General features: G+C 45.8%; 1 protein-coding gene across 2 annotated transcripts in view; it reads right to left on the bottom strand.

Moving 5' to 3' along the window:
- Window positions 1–22,490, bottom strand: part of LOC126180522 (uncharacterized) — an 89,504-nt gene that overhangs the window by 47,853 nt on the left and 19,161 nt on the right. The window contains exon 3 of one of the 2 annotated variants that reach the window (XM_049924701.1): window positions 4,465–4,545. The exons of the other annotated variant lie outside the window; for it this stretch is intronic. Within the exon in view, the coding sequence (XP_049780658.1) occupies window positions 4,465–4,545 (81 nt within the window). The remainder of the gene's footprint in view (window positions 1–4,464; window positions 4,546–22,490) is intronic. 2 annotated transcript variants of the gene reach the window in all.

Genomic DNA, 22,490 nt, shown 5'->3' with positions numbered 1-22,490 from the left:
CAATTGCTCACAAACAGCCACTGACAATATCTTTATAGAAAAAGTCCAATGAACAAAATTATATTACAAAATCAACAGTCAATGGCCTCTCAGACCATGACATGCAGTTCCTTCTGTTAAATGTTAATACTGAACAGGATATAAAATCTGTTAAATCTGAGCTCAAGAGGGTAATCAGTAAGCCAAAAATTGATTATTTTAGGACACTACTCAGAGACATTCACTGGACTGACATTTACAGTGCTCATGGCATGAATGAAAAATATAACACTTTTGCTAATAGAGTGCTTATCTTATTTGAACACTGTCTTCTCCCAAAACTAACCAAGGTTACAGCAAAGTCTACAAACAAGCCATGGATTACTCAAGGAATAGGGGTATCTCGTAAAACAAAAATAAATCTATCTGTCAATCCTAAATAGTTCTGATGTTGAAGCTATGGCACATTACAAGAAATACTGCAAAATGTTGAAGACTGTAATATGAACATCACAGCAAATACACTACAAGAAAAAGCTAGTCATATCAGATAGCAAAATAAAATACAATATGGGATATAGTGAAGGAGGAGACTGGTAGAACCAGACATGAAGAGGGACAAATATCATTAAGAGTAAATGATACATTGGTGACAGATGTGTATAGTGTTGCAGAACTGGTACGGAAAAGATGGGGATGTCAGGTCCTGTAGATGCTGCTATGGAATACCTCAGACCAGACATTTCAAGTAACTTCCATAATATGTATTTGACCCTCACTACCCCAGCAGAAATAATATCCATCATAAAATCTTTAAAATCAAGAACACAAAATCAAAAACATTTAGTGGGTATGATGAAATATCAACAAATTTAATTAAAGAATGAGATTCTGAGTTAAGTAACTTATTAAGCTATCTGTGAAACCAGTCATTTATCAGTCGATTATTTCCTGAATGGTTGAAATATGCTAAAGTTAAGCCACTATTTAAAAAGAGAGAGAAAGAAATAGCATCAAATTTCCGTCCAGCTTCACTTTTGCCAGTATTCTCAAAAATTTCAGAAAAAGTAATGTACAATTGGCTTTATAACCACCTGATCTCAAATAACATACTGTCAAAGTCACAGTTTGGACTTCTAAAGGGTTCTGATACTGAGAAGGCTATCTACACTTACAGTGAAAATGTACTTAATTCATTAGACAAAAAATGCAGGCGACTGGTATATTTTGTGATTGTCAAAGGCATTTGACTGTGTAGATCACAATATCCTTTTAAGTAAATCAGAATATTATGGTGTAACAAGAAATGTTGCAAAATGGTTCAAATCTTGTATCTCTGGCAGGAAACAATGGGCGTTTATTAGGAAAGAGACATGTATTAAACTATCAGGCATCATCCAACTGGGAACTAATTACATGTGGGGTACCAAAAGGTTCGAAGTTAGGGCCCTTACCTTTTCTTGTGTATATCAATGACCTTTCATCAGTAACATTATCAGTTGCCAAGTTTGTTTTGTTTGCCAATGATACAAACATTGCAATAAATAGCAAATCAAGTGTAGTCTTAGAAAGATAGGCTAATAAAATATAAAATATTTGTGGGCATTAATCACTGGTTTCTAGCAAAATCTTTGTCACTATAATTTGAAAAAAAAAAAAAAGAAAAAAAAACCCACACTACATGCAGTTCAGAACTTGTAAAGGGTGTCCCACGAGTATGTGCCTAACATACGATGAGAATCAGATAGAAGAACTGGACAGTGTTAAATTCTTGGGGTTACAGCTTGATAATAAATTCAAGTGGGAGGAGCACACCACAGAACTGCTGAAGCATCTTAAGAAATCTCTATTTGCAATGTGAATTGTGTCAGGGATACTAACTACTGCTTCCCAACACATTTATTCCTTAATGAAATTTGTCATTAAAATATATACCACTTTTTCAAACCAACACCTCAATTCATCGAATCAATACTAGAAATAAGAATAATCTTCACAAGAATTTAAAGTCACTTACTCTTGTACAAAAAGGTGTGCATTATTCAAGAACACACATTTTCAATAACTTGCTAGCAGCCACAAAAAGCTTACCAACCAATGAAATTCAGTCTGAGAGAAGCCTAAAGGATTTATTGGTGGCCAACTCCTTCAACTCCATTGATGAATTTCTCACTAGAACCAACTGTTTTTTGTTTGTTTGTGTGTGTGTGTGTGTGTGTGTGTGTGTGTGTGTGTGTAGCACAATATAACTTCTGCACCATTTCAGTGCAGTAATGTGTTCATTGTAAATAAGTACTGTAGTAGTTCTATTACATGTTTATTACCTCATAAATAAAAAAAAACCTTTTTTACTTTAAATTCAGTGGATTAGTGTTTGTAAAATGATTCTATCATATAGTGTTCATTAAAAAAAAATGACGATCATTCCACTTGGGACCTGTGGAAGGTCCACTAGCTTATTTCTTTCAGTTGTAAATATTTGTCACGTATTATTGTTTTTCTGACATGTTCCACATCCTGGAGGACCTATTCACTGCGGATCAATTGGAATGAAAGTGAATTTAATCTAATCTAATGGCTGTGGTCAGACATGAAGCACTTCCGATTTTTCCCAGTTCAGAAGTAAGGAGAGCAGCAATCAAGTGAGTTACTAACAGTAAGTATAGTGCACACATTCCAGCTTGGTTGATTTTAAATTGTGTTGCAGTGTGCAGGCTAAGCAAGTGCCACAATGGAGAGGAGTCATGCAGGGGAAGTATGTTTTGTAACTAGTGTCTACCCTCACTGTGGATAGTTTGCTTTTTTATTTGAGAAGGCATTGTGGGTCGCACTAGCGATCGATGCACCATGAATTCCTTCACCATTCAAACACACACACACACACACACACACACACACACACACACACACACACACACACACACACAAATATGATACATCTTTCATCATTTTAAAAATAAGTGTTCCAAGGAAAGTCTTTCGTTCTACAGTTTAGTTATGTGCTAAAGTTTTTGATAATGTGGGGGAGGGGGCATGAACATATTTCCAAACCAATGTACACAGAATGTGACTGACACTTTGAAAAGTAAAATATCACTGAGTGTAAAAGATTAAAATGTAACATGGCATTACAGATTGCAATAAAAATTTAACATTCATTCTGATTCCTGTTATCAACATAATTACATGCTTTCTTTACAGCTTCTTACCTGAAAACATGTTCACAGAATTTATTTATTACTCAAAAACACCATAATTTATTTCCCAGTTTGTGTAAAAAATTGGGATAAACGTAAGAACACAGATTCATGAAAACTGTTGTTCTTCTTCAAAATCATAATATCTGTTATTTTGCCTAATTTTAAATTTACTTGTGGAAAACATTTTTTGTGTCTATCACTTAAAAGCCAATAAACTAACATACCAGCCAGCTGCTGTGCTATTTCTATATTTATGTGGAAAAGCAAGATCCATGAAAGCAAGATCAGCTGTGGCATCATCAATGAAACCGTCCCAGTATTTGCCTTAACAGAGTTAAGCAATTCACAGAAATCTAAATATGGATGGATGGAGGTTTAAGCCTTTTCCTCCCACACAAAAGTTTGGTGTCAACCTCTGTACCACCTTGTTTGCCCTCTCAACTCTAACTTTCATTTAAACAGATCGCTTTGCCAGGTAAGATCCTATGGAAGCTGATAGTACTCTAGGCAGTGAATTAATGACTCAGCGAATTCTTTTGTATGATTCAAACTACTTAAACTTTTATTTAGTTGACACTTCATGCCTTGGAACTTCGTTCCTTCAGTCAGACGTCTCAAAGTTACATGAAGACTGTCCACCACTGCTAACCCAACACAACAAAGTGTCATTACACCTGCAGTGTGGAATGTAAACATGATTATGATTACCAGGCACTGCTGGTAGCCTAATTAATAGTTGCTGAAAACAGCAGGCAAAAACACATTCTGCGAGTGCTGGCATCATGTAACAAATGTGAAATAAAAAGTGGTTCTACTCAATTTGTTCTGATAACTATGTTATTCTGTAGAATCTAAAGTATAGTGCCATTCAGAATTTGGTCAATAGAATGAGTGAAAAGATTATGTCCACAAAAAACACAAAAACAGAAACAAATATGAGAAGGTGGGTGAACTGTGCAGCTGAAGCATCTCAAATGTGCTGGGTAAACTGATGCAACTGAAGTACCACTGAATATGACAAAGGAAAAACCAGGAAAATACAATCATTTATAACATTAACAAACAATGGAGATGAAAGGTGGTCATACATATAAATAGATTAAGAGTCTGTTGCCGACGCTAAGAAACATGGAAGTAATATGGTAATTCAAGCAGGAATGTTACTGGTCTGTTTGGCAACACAATAGCAACCATAAGCAATAAAATAGGCAACTTATCTGAATCTGACTAACTGAGCTTCAACAATAAAGCTGGATGTGTTTCTTTAATAAGAATATATACTCACTTTGTCCAATATGCCAACGTCAAGGTAGAAGCAGATGATGAATACATTCCAGCCAATCCACACTATATTCCAAACAGTATACTGAAAAAGAGTACATTTATGGTTTTTAATTTATTGGACTTTTTTATTAATTGAGAAAGTTGTGTTGCAGTGAAAGTACACTGCCTGACAAAAATGTGAAGCACCCAGAAGTGGACCAGAAAACAAACAAATTTCATGCATTGAGAAGGTATGTTATGTTATATCAACGAGTCAAAATCTATTCAAATTTGTTAAGAAATTGGCAGTATGAGCTCACTTAACAGTATGACATTGCATCTACTCTGGTCTGAGTGCATCATGCACTGATTCAGTCAGGAAGGGTGTCAAAGCCATTGTATCTTCTCCTGAGGCCAGCTAGCCCACAACTGGGATACTGGCACTGGGATGGAGTTGATGACCGAGATGGTTCTACGCAAGTTCTGTCGAAGATGGTCCTACGCATGTTCTATTAGGGAGGGATCTGAGGATTTTGCTGGCCACTGGAGTACCTCAACTTCATACAGGCAGTTGAGAGAGACTCATGCCAACACTCATGAGCGCTGTCCTGATGCAAAATGGTATCACGATACTGTTGCACGAGTGGTAAAACACGAGTACGGAGGACGTTCATGACATACCAATGTGCCATCAAGATTTCCTCAATCACTATCAGCTGCGACCTGAAGTCGCACCCGATGGCTCGCCACACAATGACACCACGAGTAACACTCTGCCTTTCCAAAATGTTGAATGAATGGGACATCTTCCCAGGATGCCACCATGCTCATTGACAATGGTTATCAGGGATAGTGCAGAACCGTGATTATTCACTGAACACTATGTGGTGCTTTCAAAAATGGTTCAAAGGCTCTGAGCACTATGGGACTTAACTTCTGAGCTCATCAGTCTCCTAGAACTTAGAAGTACTTAAACCTAACTAATCTAAGGACATCACACACATCCATGCCCAAGGCAGGATTCAAACCTGGTGCTTTCACGAGAAGTCCATGCTTCCCAGTCACGTCACTATTCCAAACACAGCTGTTTATGTTTTGGTGTTAGTGACAGCCTGTGCACAGGACAGAAATTCCACAGTCCAGCTGCCGCTAGTCTTTGATCAATTATGAAGGATAGGTTGGTAGGTTTAAAAAAAGGGGAGGGGCCAAACTGCGAGGTCAACGGTCCCTTGTTCCCAGTAAAATAATTACACAAGAGAAATAAGAATAGAAAGGAGATGTACAGCACAATAAGAGAAACGAAAAACCAGAAGAACACGAGTAGGACAACCAACACTACTATGGACAAAACAGGAAAGGAAAACCACAGAGAAGCAAGAAACAGATAGAAGGGATAAAAACAAGAGAGCAGATGACCTTGGCTGGCCGATCACAAGAATAAATAAAAAAAGCCAGCCACTCTGCAACACATTAAAACATCCAACCTAAAAGCATTAAAGTGGAGACGACAAAGGGCCAAATGATATGCGCTAAAACTTATAGAGAATGATAAAACTCACCATCATGTATAAAACATAAAACTAAATTAGACGACGAGGTGTTGTCAGCTAAAATTAATGGCAACGAGTCCAGTAACTGAAGAGTCCATCGGAGGCCAGCCGAAGAAGGATAGCTCACCAAAATATGGGCCACTGTCAGGTGGGCGCCGCACTGACACTGGGGTGGGTCATCACGGCGCTTGGAGGTAGCCATGTATCATGCAAGCGTGGCCAATGCAGAGCCGACAGAGAACTACAAAGTCCCTGCAAGAGGCCGCATGGAGGTCTTCCACACATTCTTGGTCTCCTTAATGGCACGCAATTTGTTGTGCATATGAGGTTATCCCATTCTGTCTCCAAAAGACGCAAAACGTTGTGGTGTAGTAGTGAACGCAGGTCAGTTGCAGGGAAGCCAGTCTCCATAAGCAGTTTCCACGTAGCCTGTTTGGCCAGCCTGTTGGCAAATTCGTTGCATGGGATGCCAACGTGGCCTGGGGTCCACACAAACACTACTGGATGACTGGACCATTTCAGGGCATAGATGGACTCCTGGATGGTCACTACCAAAGGATGACCAGGGCAGCACTGGTCGATAGCTTGTAGCTGCTCAAGGAGTCATTACACAGAAGAAACGACTCCCCATGGCATGAACAGATGTGCTTAAGTACACGAGATTTAGCCACCAGCCCTGCAGTGTGAACACAGCAGCCATTGGGCAAGGAATGGGTTAACAGAGTCATTAGGGCCATGTGAAAGGTCCAGACAAAGCCGCAGCCTATGTATGCGCCATGGAGGTGTACTTGAATGGACCTCACGTATAGGTGGTAAAGGCAAGGACTCCAGTTTGGATAGAAGGGATCGGACACAAATTGCAATTGTAAGCCCTGATAAGGGCCACCGATGCGGGAGATGGGTGGGAAAAGGAGACAGTAATTCGGATGTGCATGAGAACTACAAATGTGTGCAACATAACTGGTGAGCAGTTGTGCACACTGAACCTTCAATGGAGGGAAGTCAGCCTCAACCAGGATGCTAGTCACCGGACTCGTCCTAAAATCTCCCGAAGCTAGTCAAACACCACTGTGGTGCACTGGGTCGAGTAAAAGCAATGCTGAGTGCACCGCCGAACAATAAACCACAGTCCCATAGTCAAGGTGGGATTGAACAAGGGCTCTGTAGAGCTGAATCAGCGTAGAGCAATCTGCACCACAGCTGGTGTTGCTCAGGCAGCGGATGGCATCGAGGTGCTCCCAGCACTTCCACTTAAGCTGAAGATTGTGAGGAAGCTAAGTCAATCAGGCGGCGAAAACCAGTCCTAAGAATCCATTTGTCTCCGCTACAGTGATTGAATCGTCATTAAGGTAAAGGGGTGGTTCCAGATGAATGGTATGATGCTGATAGAAGCGCATAACACAATACTTGGCAGATGAAAACTGGAAACTGTGGGCTATAGTCCATGACTGCGCCTTGTGGATGGCTCCCTGTAGGCACCGCTCAGCAACACCAGTACTGGTGGTGCAGTATGAAATGCAGAAGTTGTTTGCATACAGAGAAGGTTAGACAGATGGCCCTACAGCTGCTGCTAGACAATTAATGGCCACTAAAAATAGAGAAACATTCAATACAGAGCACTGCGGGACCCCATTCTCCTGGATATGGGGAGGAACTAAGGGAGGCACCAACTTGGACATCAAAAGTATAGAGTGACAGGAAATTTTGGATAAAAATTGGGACCGGGCCTCTGAGACCCCACTCATACAATGTGGCAAGGGTATGATGTTGCCAGGTCGTGTCGTACACTTTCTGTAAATTGAAAGACTGTAACAAGGTGTAGGCATCTGGAAAAGGTTGTTCGGATGACAGACTCAAGGGACACAAGATTATCAGTGGTAGAGTGACCCTGGTGCAAACCACCCTGGAATGGAGCCAGTAGGCCACCTGACTCCAGGACCATACTAACCATCGACACACCATACATTCTAGCAGCTTATGAAGAATGTTTGCGAGGCTGATGGGCCGGTAGCTATCCACATCAAGTGGGTATTTGCCAGGTTTGAGCACTGGTATGATGGTGCTATCCCGCCATTGCGATGGAAGGATCCAGTTGAAGATGACGAGGAGATGTCACTGGTAGTCAGATGAGAGATGTTTAAGCATCTGACTGTGGATCCGATCTGGCCCAGGAGCTGTGATGGGGAATGTACAAGGGCACTGACAAACTCCTACCCCGTAAATGAAGCAGTATAGTAGTGAATGAGAGGAGTCTCTTCCATCCACCGTTTTAGAGTACGAAAAGCTGGGGGGGGGGGGGGGGGGGGGGGAGATTAATTCACCGACACAGAGGCTCAAGCATAGTGTTCAGCAAAGTGCTCGGCAATCATGTTTGCGTCATTAGATAACATGCCATTTATACTAACACCAAACACCAGGAACACCTGTTGGGGTCTGGTATCTGATAACATGTATGATCTTTGACCAGACTCGGGAAGGTGACCTATGGCACCCAATGGTCAAGAAATATCTCTCCCCACTCCTGCTGGCGTCGTTTGATAAGTTTGCGCATGCGGGGATGGAGCCGTTTAAAGGCTATGAGGTGCTCCAGGGATGGGTGCCGCTTAGGCCACTGTAGAGCTCGCTGATGCTCCTTAATTGCTTCAGCGACTTCCAGCGACCGCCAAGGGACTTTCTTTCGCCGGGGGATCCATAGAGAGTGAGGGATCCCGTTTTCTGCCGTAGAAACGATTGTTGTCACCTACTCAACCATCGCATCAATGTTACCATGTGGGGGAGATTCGACAGTGACAGCAGAGGTGAAAGTTTCCCAGTCTGCCTTGTTTACAGCCCATCTGGGCGGGTCCATGGGCCTGACATCGGGGCAGTGACGGAAAGATGGGGAAGTGGTCATTACCACACAGGTCGTCATGTGCTCTCCAGTGGATAGATGGGAAAAGTTGTGGACTGCAAATTGATAAATCAAGGGCTGAGTGACTACCATGAGCCACACTGAAATGTGTGGCAGCCCCAGTATTTAAGAGGCAGAGGTCAAACTCAAACAGTGAAGTTTCGACATCTATGCTTGGCCAGTAAGCATGGTGCCACCCTACAAGGGGTTATAGGCCTTAAAATCACCCAAAAGTAGAAAAGGTTTAGGGAGTTGATCAATCAGTGCAGCTAATACATTCAGGAGTACTGCACCATCTGGAGGAAGATTTACACTGCAGACAGTTATTTCCTGTGTCATCCTTATTCTGACAGCGACAGCTTCAAGAGGGGTTTGAAGGGGCACAGTTTCACTACAGACTGAGTTTAGGACATGAACGCAAACTCCACTCGCTTATAGTCACTATGGTTCCTGTAATATCCCTTACAGCTGTGGAGGGCAGAGGTCCGCATTGCCGGGGACCAGGTTTCCTGGTGGGAAAGCAGGTGTAAAGCTTAACAGTTGCTGTGGCTCAGCCAGGCAATGGAAATAACTGCCACAACTCCACTCGAGCATGACATCATTGTGAGACTGAGAAGGCATGGAACATTCAATGAGGCAGTTTACGCCTCAGGGTCACCTGCTGCCACCGACTTATGTCTAAGCAGTCTACAGCCATTGTCTGGGGGTCCGGTGAGATCTAGGTCCTCAGCGAATGCCAGAATCTCCCCGTCATCCTCAGACGCAAAGCTTGAGGTAGCGGTGGTGTGGGTGCCACTGCAATTCCCTTGGTCTTGGTGACCTTTTTGGATTTCTCTCGCTGCTCTTTGAGTTTCCCTGGCTGGGCGGACTTCACTGATTCCGTCTATGGGACAGAGGATGAGCATGAAGCCCTACAACCAACTGCTTTTGGGCTCTTCAGCCACTGGTGGTTGTCATCTTTCTCGCTAGCGGAAACCTGGGAGGTCCTAGCGATAGTAGCCGAAGAAGATTTACGCTGCTCTGGCTCAGAGGTGGGAACTGATATCCCCAATCGCTGAGGGGGTGTTGTTCCTGAAGCAGGTGTAGGCTTCCGGTTCTGAGGGGTGACAGGTATTCGAAGAACTGATGGGGCAACAACTGTTCTCGTAGCAGTGGCGTAAGAGGAGATCATATCCACAGGATTCTTCTTAGCCTCAGTGTAGATCAGTCAGTCCAGGGTCTTATATTCCACGATTTTCCTCTCTTTCTGTAAAATCCTGCAGTCTGGCGAGCAAGATGAATTATGCTCTCTGCAGTTGACACAGATGGGAGGTGGGGCACATGGAGTATTGGGATGTGGTGGACATCCACATTCTCGACATGTCACGCTGGAAGTACAGCGGAAAGACATATGGCCGAACTCTTAGCACTTAAAGCACCGAATTGGGGGAGAGATATATGGTTTTAAATCACAGCGGTAGACCATCACCTTGACATTCTCAGGCAATGTGTCACCCTCAAAGGCCAAGATGAAGGCACCTGTGGCAACCTGATTATCCCTCGGACCCTGATGGACAAAGTGAACACCTCGTCACTCTAAACTTGTGCGCAGCTTATTGTCAGACTGCGAAACAATATAATACCCTGGACCATTTTAAGCTCTTATGGCGCGTGATGGTAACAGAAACATCCCCCAACTTGTCACACGTGAGTAATGCCTGTGACAGAGAAGAGGATGCTGTTTTTATCAAGATTGACCCAGAGTGCATTTTGGACAATCCCTCCATCTCCCCGAACTTGTCCTTCAAATGCTCCACAAAAAACTGAGGCTTCATGGACATGAAAGCGTCCCCATGAACTCTCGTACATATAAGGCACTGTGGCGAGTAAGCTTTGCTGCCATCCTTAGCCTGGCATTCCTCCCATGGTGTGGCCAGGGAGGGGAATGATTTGGGGTCATATTTCTTAGCATTGAAGTTAGACTTTGCCCGCTTAGAGACTGCTGGTGGTGGACCTCCAGCAAGAGATGACATACTACGTTTCAAGGTGTGTCATCCGCCTTCACGCCATCCACTCCAACCAGGGGCCCTCCCCACTGGCACCACCCTACCTCAGCAACGTCCACCTGGCAGGATGGCCATTGTCAGGACCCCAGGGAGACGAGCATCTACTCCATGGCATACTTGGGGAACTAACTGTGCTGGCATCAGCAGAGCGATCCCTGTGTTGCCAGGGGGCTACAACCAACAGGGTACATGGTGGCCCCACCACAACAGACTGGCTACCATGCTGGATATGAGGTGTAAAGAAGTCCATGGTCATCATCGGCACGGAAAGCGACACTGCATAGTGCATGGTGGAAAACGCACCCAGAAAGGTGTCCTCACCGAAGAGATGGAAAATGAGTGGGACTGCAATGTGACACTAAAGATCTCAATGCACAACGGACATGATGCACCATGTAAGGTGCCCTTCCCCAATTGGCTCGCTCTTCGAAAAAAATTTTGAAAAATAGAGGTCAAACCCTACAGAGGACCATAACATAAAGGCTGAAACTTGTGAGACTCCTTTTAGTTGCCACTTACAACTGGCAGGAATACCTTGAGCCTATTCTAACCCCTGGACTCGCAGGGGGTTATGCAGGATAGTACAGAATGTCGTATGGAGTACATTATTTTTTCTCGGATGGCAGGTGCAGATATGAAGGGGCTTATGATGTACTTGATGAACAACACGACAATCTTCCCTTGTGGCTGTCAGACTTGGTAGATGGAACCTTTAAAACGAGTTTGCCTGTCCTCGTGTTCCTATGAAAAACTGGGCCCACTGCCACATCTGAATGCTCCAAAAATTGGATATTGCAGTATTCGACTACCTGGCCAGGTGCTGATATTGTTGTCTCACACGATATGTGACGTGTGTCCTTCAGTGTGATCACTCAACATCTGACACTGTTCATGACCCTAATGGGCCTTGTAGCAGCACCACTGCATTCTGTTAACCACTCTACCTGTAACAGATAATTGCAACTCTAATCATGTATGTCTGCTGATGGTATGTACGTGTACAAAATTATTCTGGCATAGATCCCATCTTCTGTGTGCTTCAACTGTTGTCCGGGAGGTGTAGTTAGATAGCATTTGCCTATATACAAATACACAGAAAAGTACTTATACATAAAACACCATTAGCTACTGTATGTAGATTCCACTGAATGCAATGAAAATATGCTTAACCACCAGGGATTGCACAGTGGCAACATGGACAAATCTGTACATGCGCAAGCCAGTCACTAGTTAAGATTTTCTTGGGTACTTATGTTACTGTGAGCTAAGTGCAATCTATTGGAGTTTTAAAACTAATTCCATTTGGATCTTGTTTTGCAGGGCACCATTTTAGCAGATCTTCAAGGAGGCCAGACACAGAATCACAATCTGGAGTGTTGAATGAGCCACTAAGCGTTATTTCCAGGGTTTGTAGATGGACCCCAGACACAAGAAATGTTTATCATAAGGAAGTGGATGATTGATTAAGAATAATCCCTCCACTAGCCAGGTATCTAATCTTAACTCAGCAATGAAATTCAATGCTGTTTGTGTGTGGCATATTACTGGCAAAGAGCAGCAATGAGCAAATTTCTGTAAGAATCCAAGCAAAGACTTGCACAAAATGTTTTAGCAGCTAAACTAGTTTGAATGTAACTATCATTTTCAAAAGTCCTATCAAAAATTAAGAAAACTCCGCAACACATTACACCACAGCAACAGGCCAAGAAACATTCTACTAGGCCAAGGTAAATTCCATGGTATCACTTCCATATTTTACTGTACATAAGTTAGCAACATATTTTTATAGTTTTCAGCAGAGTATATGTACTTGTAATGCACTTTATAATTAATTTTTTGTAAAGCTATTGAACATAACTGACACACTGAAACCAATTTAACCACGCAATGAACTTCACACTTAAACGTCAGCAGATCCACCCCTGTAGCTGGTGTGTATATCAGATGTATGGCAATGAATTCCACCCAGTGCAGAGATGGAATGACCAAAACAGAGTTTCTGCCATATGTTCTGATCACACATTTGTCTGGAAAGTTGATTACATGATGGCAGTAGGTTTAATAGGACTAAACAGTTAGATTTTTAGTCCCTTCTTCCACAGAAAATTCACATAAAACGATGGTGTGAAATGAGAAAAGGATAGACTGTTCCAAGATCTTTGACTTGGTTGTTGTGGCTAAAAACTGTAATACTTAGGTAACTAGAAACACTAGGTTAAGAATGAACAAAGAAAAGACGAGGAGGCTGAGAACTGCCGATTCTAGTATTTCCTTAAGCTTATGGAAACAGGCCATACCAATCAGAGAATTAGGTACACCCCGCAAGGGATACCTAGAAAGTGTGTGTCTATATAGACGAGACAGGGTAGATGGAGGTCCTTGCGTAGAGCCTATGGTCACATCCCAACTGGTCAAATAAGCTCAACTTTTGGCTGCGAAACAGAGGCTAGCTTCATGGGTGGTTGGTTGGTTGGTTTGTTTGTTTAAAGGAGGGAGGGAGGGATCGAACTATGAAGTCATTGGCCCCTTTTTCCTTATAAAACAACGCCACAAGTGTGAGAATAGAACAAACGAGACATAACACGAAACAGAAAGAAAGGAAAAACCACAAGAATGAAGAAATGGCAATGAACAGTAACAGGAACAAAAGAGGACAAGAAAACAACAGAGATGCTAGAAACAGAAGAGAGTAAACCAAGAAAGCAGATTACAATGGCTGGCCGACCACGAGAATAAAAAGGAGAAGCCAGCAACACTGCAACACATTAAAACCTCCACCCCAAAAGCAACTAGGGTGGAGGACACAGAGGGACAAACGACATACGCTAAAACTTAGATCAAATGATAAAACTTACCCTTACGAATGAAACATAAAACTAAATCAGCCAAGGAGGTGGTGTTAGATAAAATGAGTAGCAATGAATCCAGTAACCCAAGATTTCATCGCTGGGCAGTCAAAGTGGGACAGTGCACCAGAATATGAGCCACTGTCAACTGGACACCGCACCGACATTGAGGTGGGTCTTCACGATGCAGGAAGTAACCGTGGGTCACCCAAGAGTGGACAATGCAGAGCCGGCAGAGGATAACTGATTCCCTGCAAGAGGCCCACATGGAAAACTTCCACACGTTCATAGTCTCCTTAATGACACGCAGTTTGTTGTGCGTATTGTTATGCCATTCCGCCTCCAAATGCCGAAAAACCCTGTGGCGTAAGCCAGAACACAAGTCAGGTTCAGAGGTGCCCATCTCCAGAAGCAGTTTCCGTATAGCCTGTTTGGCCAGCCGGTCAGCAAGTTCATTGTCTGGGATGCCGAAGTGTCCAGCAGTCCACACAAACACCACTGAAAGAGGGGACCGGTCCTGGGCATAGATGGACTCCTGGACGGACGCCACCAAAGGAAGGCAAAGATAGCACTGGTCGATAGCTTGAAGGCTGCTCATGGAGTCAGTACACAAAAGAAACAATTCCTCGGGGCATGAACGGATATACTGAAGTGCACGAGATATGGCCACCAGCTCTGCAGTGAATACACTGCAGCCATCGGGCAAGGAATGCTGTTCAATACGGCCTCTGTGGACAAGGGCGAAGGCAACATTACCATCAGCCATCGAGCAGTCGGTGTAAACCACTTCAGAGCCCCGGAACACTTCAACAATCGAGACGAAGTGACAGCGGAAAGCCGCTGGTTTAACGGAGTCCTTAGCGCCATGCGAAAGGTCCAGGCAAAGCTTCAGGCTACAGTTACCACATGGAGGTGTACATGAATGGACCTCAAGGAGAAGTGGTAAAGGGAAGGAGTCCAGTTCAGACTGAAGCGATCGCACACAAACCGCAATCATTAGCCATGACCTGGGCTGCCTATGTGGGAGGTGAACCACCATGGTTGGGAAAAGAAAACTGTAATTAGGATGTTCAGGAGAGCTATGAATGTCTGCAACGTAACTGGCAAGCAGTTGTGCCTGATCTTCAATGGAGGGGCTCCAGTCTCCAACAGTACACTTGTCACCGGACTCGTCCTAAAAGCTCCCGTCAATAGTCGAACTCTGCAATGGTGCAATGGGTCAAGGAAACGCAATGCTGAGGGCGCCACCGAAAAATGAATCACACTCCCATTGTCAAGGCGGGATTAAAAAAGGGCTCTGTAGAGCTGCAGCATCGTACAGTGATCTGCACTCCAATTGGTGTTGCTCAGGCAGTGAAGGGCATTGACGACATCAAAAACCAGACCTCAGAATCATTAAGGTAAAGTCCTGGTTCTAGATGAATGGTACAATGCCGACAGAAATGCGTGACACACGTCATCATGGCAGAAAACTGGAAGCCATGGGCTAGAGCCCATGACTGCACCTTGGGGATGGCTCCCTGGAGGCGCTGCTCAGCAACAACAGTACTGGAGCAGCAGTACGAAATGCAGAAGTCGTCTGCATACGGACAAGGAGAGGCGGAGAGTCTGACAGCTGCTGCTAGACCATTAATGGCCACTAAAAATAGAGAAACTCTCAATACAGTGCCCTGCGGGACTCCATTCTCCTGGATATGGATGGAACTATGGGAGGCACCAACTTGGACACGGAATGACAGGAAGTTTTGGATAAAATTTTTTTTTGTTATGGTTTTAGGGCGCAAAACTGCTAAGGTCATTAGCGCCTGGTCTGTGACTTAGGAAACAGTAAAAAAACGAAAACGGAAACTAGCAGCAATGGGAACGAAAGTCATAAAATTGGAGAAACTAAAAGCAGAAGGAAGGCTTAAAAACTCACTACAGAAGGGGGTTGGTTGTCCCAAAAAAACTTCAAATGACTGACGTCATTTCACTGGCACGAATGAACTCTAGAACGCGATCGGCCGATCGTGTGTCATCTGCTAAAATTGACGATATATCAGGCGACAGCTGTAGACGGGCGCGTAACGGAGTAAAATAGGGGCACTCAATTAAAAGGTGTCTTACCGTCCACAACTGAGAGCAGTGGGGACAGAGTGGAGGAGGATCGCCGCTCAAAAGATATCTATGGCTAAAAAGACAGTGCCCTATCCGGAGTCTAGTTAAAATTACCTCCTCCCGACGACGCGTTCGGGAGGAAGAGGTCCAAGCACAAGGAAGAGTTTTCACGTCCTGCAATTTATTTTGTGGAAGAGTCGACCAGTGCGCGTGCCATAAATGAACAACACAACGACATAAAACGCTCCGTAGATCGGCGACGGGAATCAATGGAATAGCTGGCCGAAGAAGAGAGACTGCAGCCTTGGCTGCAATATCGGCCGCCTCATTTCCGCAGATACCAACGTGTCCCGGAAGCCAGAGGAACGCCACCGAGACGCCCCCCAGGTGGAGCAAGCGCAGACAGTCCTGAATCCGGTGGACCAGAGGGTGCACAGGGTAAAGAGCTTGGAGACTGAGGAGAGAGCTGAGAGAATCGGAGCAGATAACGTACTGTATCCGCTGATGGCAGCGGATGTAGTGGATAGCCCGGAGAACAGCGTAAAGCTCCGCAGTATAGACCGAACACTGGTCGGGAAGCCGAAAGTGATTTGGGGTGTCGCCAACAACATAGGCACTCCCTACACCTAACGATGTTTTCGAGCCGAAAGATATGAAATGTGGGAGGACCAGCACAGTTTCCTGTCAAACATAAGACCCAAGAATTTAGCGACGTCCGAAAACGGAAGGTTGACAGGTCCTAGATGTAAGGAGGGTGGAAGAAACTCCTTACGTCGCCAAAAATTAACACAAACGGACTTACTGGGAGAAAAACGGAAGCCGGTTTCGATGCTCCAAGAGTGGAGGCGATCGAGACAGCCTTCAAGACGTCGTTCAAGAAGGCTGGTCCGTTGAGCTGTAGTAGATCGCAAAATCGTCCACAAAGAGGGAGCCCGAGACATCAGGAAGGAGACAATCCATAATTGGATTGATGGCAATGGCAAACAGTACAACACTCAGCACAGAGCCCTGGGGTACCCCGTTTTCTTGGGAGAAAGTACGGGAGAGAGCAGTGTTCACCCGCAACCTAAATGTGCGCTCTGCCATAAATTCGCGAAGAAAAAGGGGCAGCCGACCTCGAAAGCCCCAAGAGAACAGTGTGCGGAGGATACCTGTCCTCCAACAGGTATCGTATGCTCTCTCCAGACCAGAAAATATTGCTGCTGTTTGGCGTTTCCGGAGAAAATTATTCATGATATAAGTGGAGAGAGCAACAAGATGGTCAACTGCAGAACGATGCTTTCGGAATCCGCATTGGGCAGGTGTTAAAAGACTGCGGGATTCCAGCCACCAAGCTAAACGGTAATTCACCATACGCTCCAAAACCTTACAGACACTACTCGTGAGAGAAATGGGGCGATAGCTAGAGGGGAGATGTTTGTCCTTTCCAGGTTTCGGAACAGGAACGACGACAGCTTCCCGCCATCGTCGGGGAAAAGTACTGTCGGTCCAAATTCGATCATAAAGGCGAAGGAGGTAACGCAGACTATGGGTTGATAAATGCAGCAACATTTGGACGTGGATACCATCCGGTCCTGGGGCGGAGGAGCGAGAAGAAGAGAGTTCATGTTGGAGTTCCCGCATAGAGAAAACAGTATTGTAGCTTTCGCGATGTGGAGAGGAGAAAGCAAGAGGTCGCGCTTCCGCTGCACGTTTCTTCGGGAGAAACGCTGGCGGGTAATTGGAAGAGCTCGAAATCTCAGCAAAGTGCTGACCCAAGGCATTAGAAATTTCGATGGGGTCCACTAATGTATCATGCGCAACAGTGAGCCCAGAGACCGGGGAGAAACTAGGCGCGCCTGAGAACCGTCGAAGCCGACTCCAAACTTCCGAGGAGGGAGTGAAGGTGTTAAATGAGCTAATAAAGAATTTCCAGCTTGCCTTCTTGCTATCGCGGATGACGCGACGGCATCGCGCACGGAGCTGCTTATAGCGGATACAATTGACCAAAGTAGGATGGTGACGGAAAATGCGAAGAGCACGTCGCCGCTCACGTAGTGCGTCACGACATGCCTCGTTCCACCAAGGAACTGGGGGGCGCCGGGGCAATTCGGAGGTGCGTGGTATTGAACGTTCCGCAGCTGTAAGAATAATGTCGGTAATATGTGTGACCTCATCGTCGACGCTGGGAAAGTGACGGTCATCGAATGTCGCTAGAGACGAAAAAAGTGTCCAATCGGCTTGGGCAAACTTCCACCGTCGCAGGCGCATATATGGCAGTTGAGGCTGCAGTCTGAGCACACATGGAAAGTGGTCACTCGAGTGTGTATCATCAAGGGCGAACCATTCTAGGCACCGAGCTAGCGGAACAGTACCGACCGCAAGGTCCAAATGAGATAAATTTGTCGTGGAGGCAGACAAAAATGTGGGGACCCCAGTGTTGAGGCAAACTAGATCCGCTTGGTGGAAGACGTCTAGCAATATGGAGCCACGTGGGCAAGGATGTGGAGATCCACAAAGCGGGTGGTGGGCACTGAAGTCCCCAACCAGCAAATAGGGGGGGTGGAAGCTGACCAAGAAGATGAAGGAGATCAGCTCATGCCATTGGTGTGGACGATGGAATGTATACAGTACAAAGAGAGAACGTGTATCCGGAAAGGGAAAGACGAACGGCGACAGCTTGGAAGGAAGTGTTTAAGGGGATTGGGTGATAATGGAGAGTATCATAGAGAAGAATCATGAGTCCTCCATGGGCTGGAGAGCCTTCAACAGAGGGGAGATCATATCGGACTGATTGAAAATGAGGGAGAACAAAGCAGTCATGGCGACGCAACTTTGTTTCCTGAAGACAGAAGATGACCGGCGAGTAGGATCGTAAGAGGATAGACAATTCATCCCGATTGGCTCGAATGCCGCGGATATTCCAGTGGACAATAGACATAGGGTGAACAGAAAATGGAGGAATGTGACCAAAGTTGCTGTCAACTCAAAGACTGCTCGGAGCTAGCGACCGACAGCATGGAATGGCAGTCAGCCGAAGGCAGAAGATCCTGATCCATAGGTTGGTCAGGAGCAGCTCCTGCCACCAGCGATCGGCCGGTTGACCGGCCACCAGCAGTGCGCCTCGGCGACACAGAAGACGGGCGAGGGCGATTTCCGCCAGGTGGTGCTGTAGATGGGACATGCCTTGGCGGAGAAGGAGAGGAACTGGGTTTTTTTGTAGCCTTCTTAGAAGTATGATGTTTAGATGAAGGAGGAACCGATGGTTGGGAAGTTGCGGTACGTAAAAACTCTTCACAACTATGCTCTTTTTTGGAAGGCTTGGTGTCGGACTTTGGGGCTCGAGATTTAGCAGAACCCGATGAAGGGTGAGCCATAGAGTGGGCAGGAGAAAGTGGTGAGGTTGAACGGGCGATCTTTGCGCTGGCCGATCTGACGACCGTGGCACTAAAGGTGAGGTCGCAAGTCTGCGTGGCCGCCTCCTTTGTTGGCCGAGGAGAAGCAAGGACAGTGCTGTATTTTCCTGTCTGAGGCACGGTGGGCTGGCGACTGGCGAATAATTTTCGAGCAGCAAAGGTCGACACCTTTTCCTTCACTCGGATTTCCTGGATGAGCTTTTCGTCCTTAAAAACGGGGCAATCTCAAGAGGAAGCAGCGTGGTCACCCATACAGTTGATGCAGCGAGGTGGTGGAGGTGGACAAGCACCCTCATGGGCATCCTTGCCACACGTAACACATTTGGCCGGATTGGAACAGGACTGGCTGGTGTGATTGAACTGCTGACACCGATAGCAACGCGTAGGGTTTGGGACATAAGGGCGAACGGAAATTATCTCATAGCCTGCTTTGATTTTCGATGGGAGTTGAACTTTGTCAAATGTCAAGAAGACAGTGCGGGTTGGAATGATGTTCGTGTCAACCCTTTTCATAACTCTATGAACAGCCGTTACATCCTGGTCAGACAGGTAGTGCTGAATTTCTTCGTCAGACAATCCATCGAGGGAGCGTGTATAAACGACCCCACGCGAGGAATTTAAGGTACAGTGCGGTTCCACCCGGACAGGGAAGGTGTGGAGCAGAGAAGTACGCAGCAATTTTTGTGCCTGGAGGGCACTGACTGTTTCTAACAACAGGGTGCCATTCCGTAATCTGGAACAAGACTTTACAGGACCTGCAATTGCGTCGACACCTTTCTGAATAATGAAAGGGTTGACCGTGGAGAAGTCGTGACCTTCGTCAGACCGAGAAACAACAAGGAAGTGTGGCAACGATGGAAGAACTGTCTGTGGCTGAGACTCAGTGAACTTACGTTTGTGAGCAGACATAGTGGAAGGTGAGGAAACCATTGCGGAAGAATCCCCCATGATTACCAGCGTCTCCGATGGCGCGCTCCTCCCTTATGGGGGCCCTCGCTGAGGGCACTCCCGCCTTAGGTGATTGTTCACACCTCAGGTCACACCTCCCGACAAACGGACGGAGGGACCAATCGGCACTTTCGGAAGGTATCAGCTCAGGTAATCACCCCTCCCTGGGCCTAGCCATTACCAGGGGGTACGTACGTGTCCTACCTGTCTACCCGGGGCAGGGAATTACGTGTTACCCCGTCACCGGCTACGCATGGAAGTGCGTGGGTCGGCCTTCAGACACGCACAGGGGGGAAAAAAGAGAAAGGGAAAGGAAAGAAGAGGGGTCTCAAACGCCGCAGCGGAGAAAAGTGCAGAGAGAAGCGGGAAGGAAAAGAGAAGGACAGAGGAAGGACGAAGACTTGCAAGTATAGAAAGCAAGGAATTTGGAACAGTTTAGAGTGTCCGTCTCCGGACGTAGGCACAAACCATACTCCCAGATGGGGAGAAAGGGAAGCAAAGAGCCAGAGGTGAGGGGAGGAGGGGCGAAGATGCGGGATGGGGAAGGATGCGGAAAGGGAAGGTATGCAGCCCGGAAAGGAAGGAAGGCCACATTAACTCGGGGTCCTGTGCTCGCTACGCACGTATCCACAAAAGAGTTGTGGACCCCCTGGGGGGTTTTGGATAAAATTGGGAGCAGCCCCGGAGACCCCACTTGTATAAGGTGGCAAGGATATGATGCGCCAGATCATGTCGTATGCTTTACGTAAGTCAAAAAAGGCGGCAACCAGGTGTTGGCGTCTGGAATGGCAGTTCGGATGGCAGACTCAAGGGACACAAGATTATCAGTGGTAGAGCAACCCTGGCAGAAGCCATCCTGACATGGAGCATTAGGCCAGCTGACTCCAGGACCCAATCCAACCGCCGACACACTGTATGTTCCAGCAGCTTACGAAGAATGTTTGTGAGGTTGATGGGCCGATAGCTATCCACATCAAGCGAGTTTTTACCGTGTTTGAGCACCGTAATGATGGTGCTCTCCCGCCATTGCGATGGAAAGATGCCATTGCACCAGATCCGTTTGAAGATGACGAGCCGATGTCACTGGTAGTCAGATGAGAGACATTTTATCATCTGACTGTGGATCTGATCTTGCCCAGGAGCTGTGTTGGGGCAATGTGCAAAGGCACTGAGGAGCTCCCTCTCTATAAATGTGGCATTACAGGATTAACTGTGGTGTGTAGTGAATCAGAGGACTTTCCCTTCCAGCCGCCATTTGAGAGTGCGAAAGGCTGGGGGTAATTCTCCGATGCAGAGGCTTGAGCAAAGTGCTCGGCAATCGTGGATTGGTAGACAACACGCCATTTATGATAACACCAGGATCTGGTACCCGAAAAGACTACCTTTTCTCAGACTTGAGAAGGTGATTTATGACACCCAATGGTCAAGAAGTATTCTCCCAACATTGCTGCTTCCATCATTTGATAAGTTGGCAAAGGCGGGTACAGAGCCATTTAAAGGCTATGAGGTGCTCCAGGGAAGGGTGCCACTTATGCCACTGTAGAGCTCGCCGACACTCCTTAATTGCTTCAGCGAGTTCCAGCGACCACCAAGGGCCTGCCTTATGCCGGGGGCGAATGAGGGATCGCATTTTCTGCCTCAGAAACAATTGTTGTTAGTCATCTGCTAAACCACCACATTTATGTTCCTGTGCGGGGGAGATTCAAAGGTGACAGTAGCGGTGAAAGTTTCTCGGTCCGGACTCGATGCTGGGGCAGTGACAGGAAGATGGGGAAGTGGTCACTACCCCAAACGTAGTCATGTGCTCTCCAGTGGATAGATGGGAGAAGTCCTGGGCTGCAAATTGATAAATCAATGGCCGAGTAACTACCATGAGCCACACTGAAATGTGTGGCAGCCCCAGTATTTAAGAACCAGAGGTCGAACTGAGACAGTAAAATTTTGATATCTGTGCCTCAGCCAGTAAGCACAGTGCCACCCCACACGGGATTACGGGCGTTAAAGTCTCCCAAAGTGGCAAAGGTTTAGGGAGTTGATCAATCAGTGCAGCTAATACAATCAGGGGTACTGCACCATCTGGAGAAAGATATACATTTCAGATATTTATTTCCTGCGTCGTCCTTATTCGGACAGCCACAGCTTCAAGAGGGATTTCAAGGGGCACAGTTTCACTACAGACCAAGTTTAGGACATAAACGCAAATCCACATGACATATTATAGTCACTATGGTTCCTGTAATATCCCTAATAGTTGCAGAGGGCAGAGGTCCACACTGC

This window comes from Schistocerca cancellata, chromosome 1, assembly GCF_023864275.1.
Source record: "Schistocerca cancellata isolate TAMUIC-IGC-003103 chromosome 1, iqSchCanc2.1, whole genome shotgun sequence".
Classification (NCBI taxonomy): Eukaryota; Metazoa; Arthropoda; class Insecta; order Orthoptera; family Acrididae; genus Schistocerca; species Schistocerca cancellata.
This window is presented reverse-complemented; position numbering and strand designations above follow the sequence as displayed.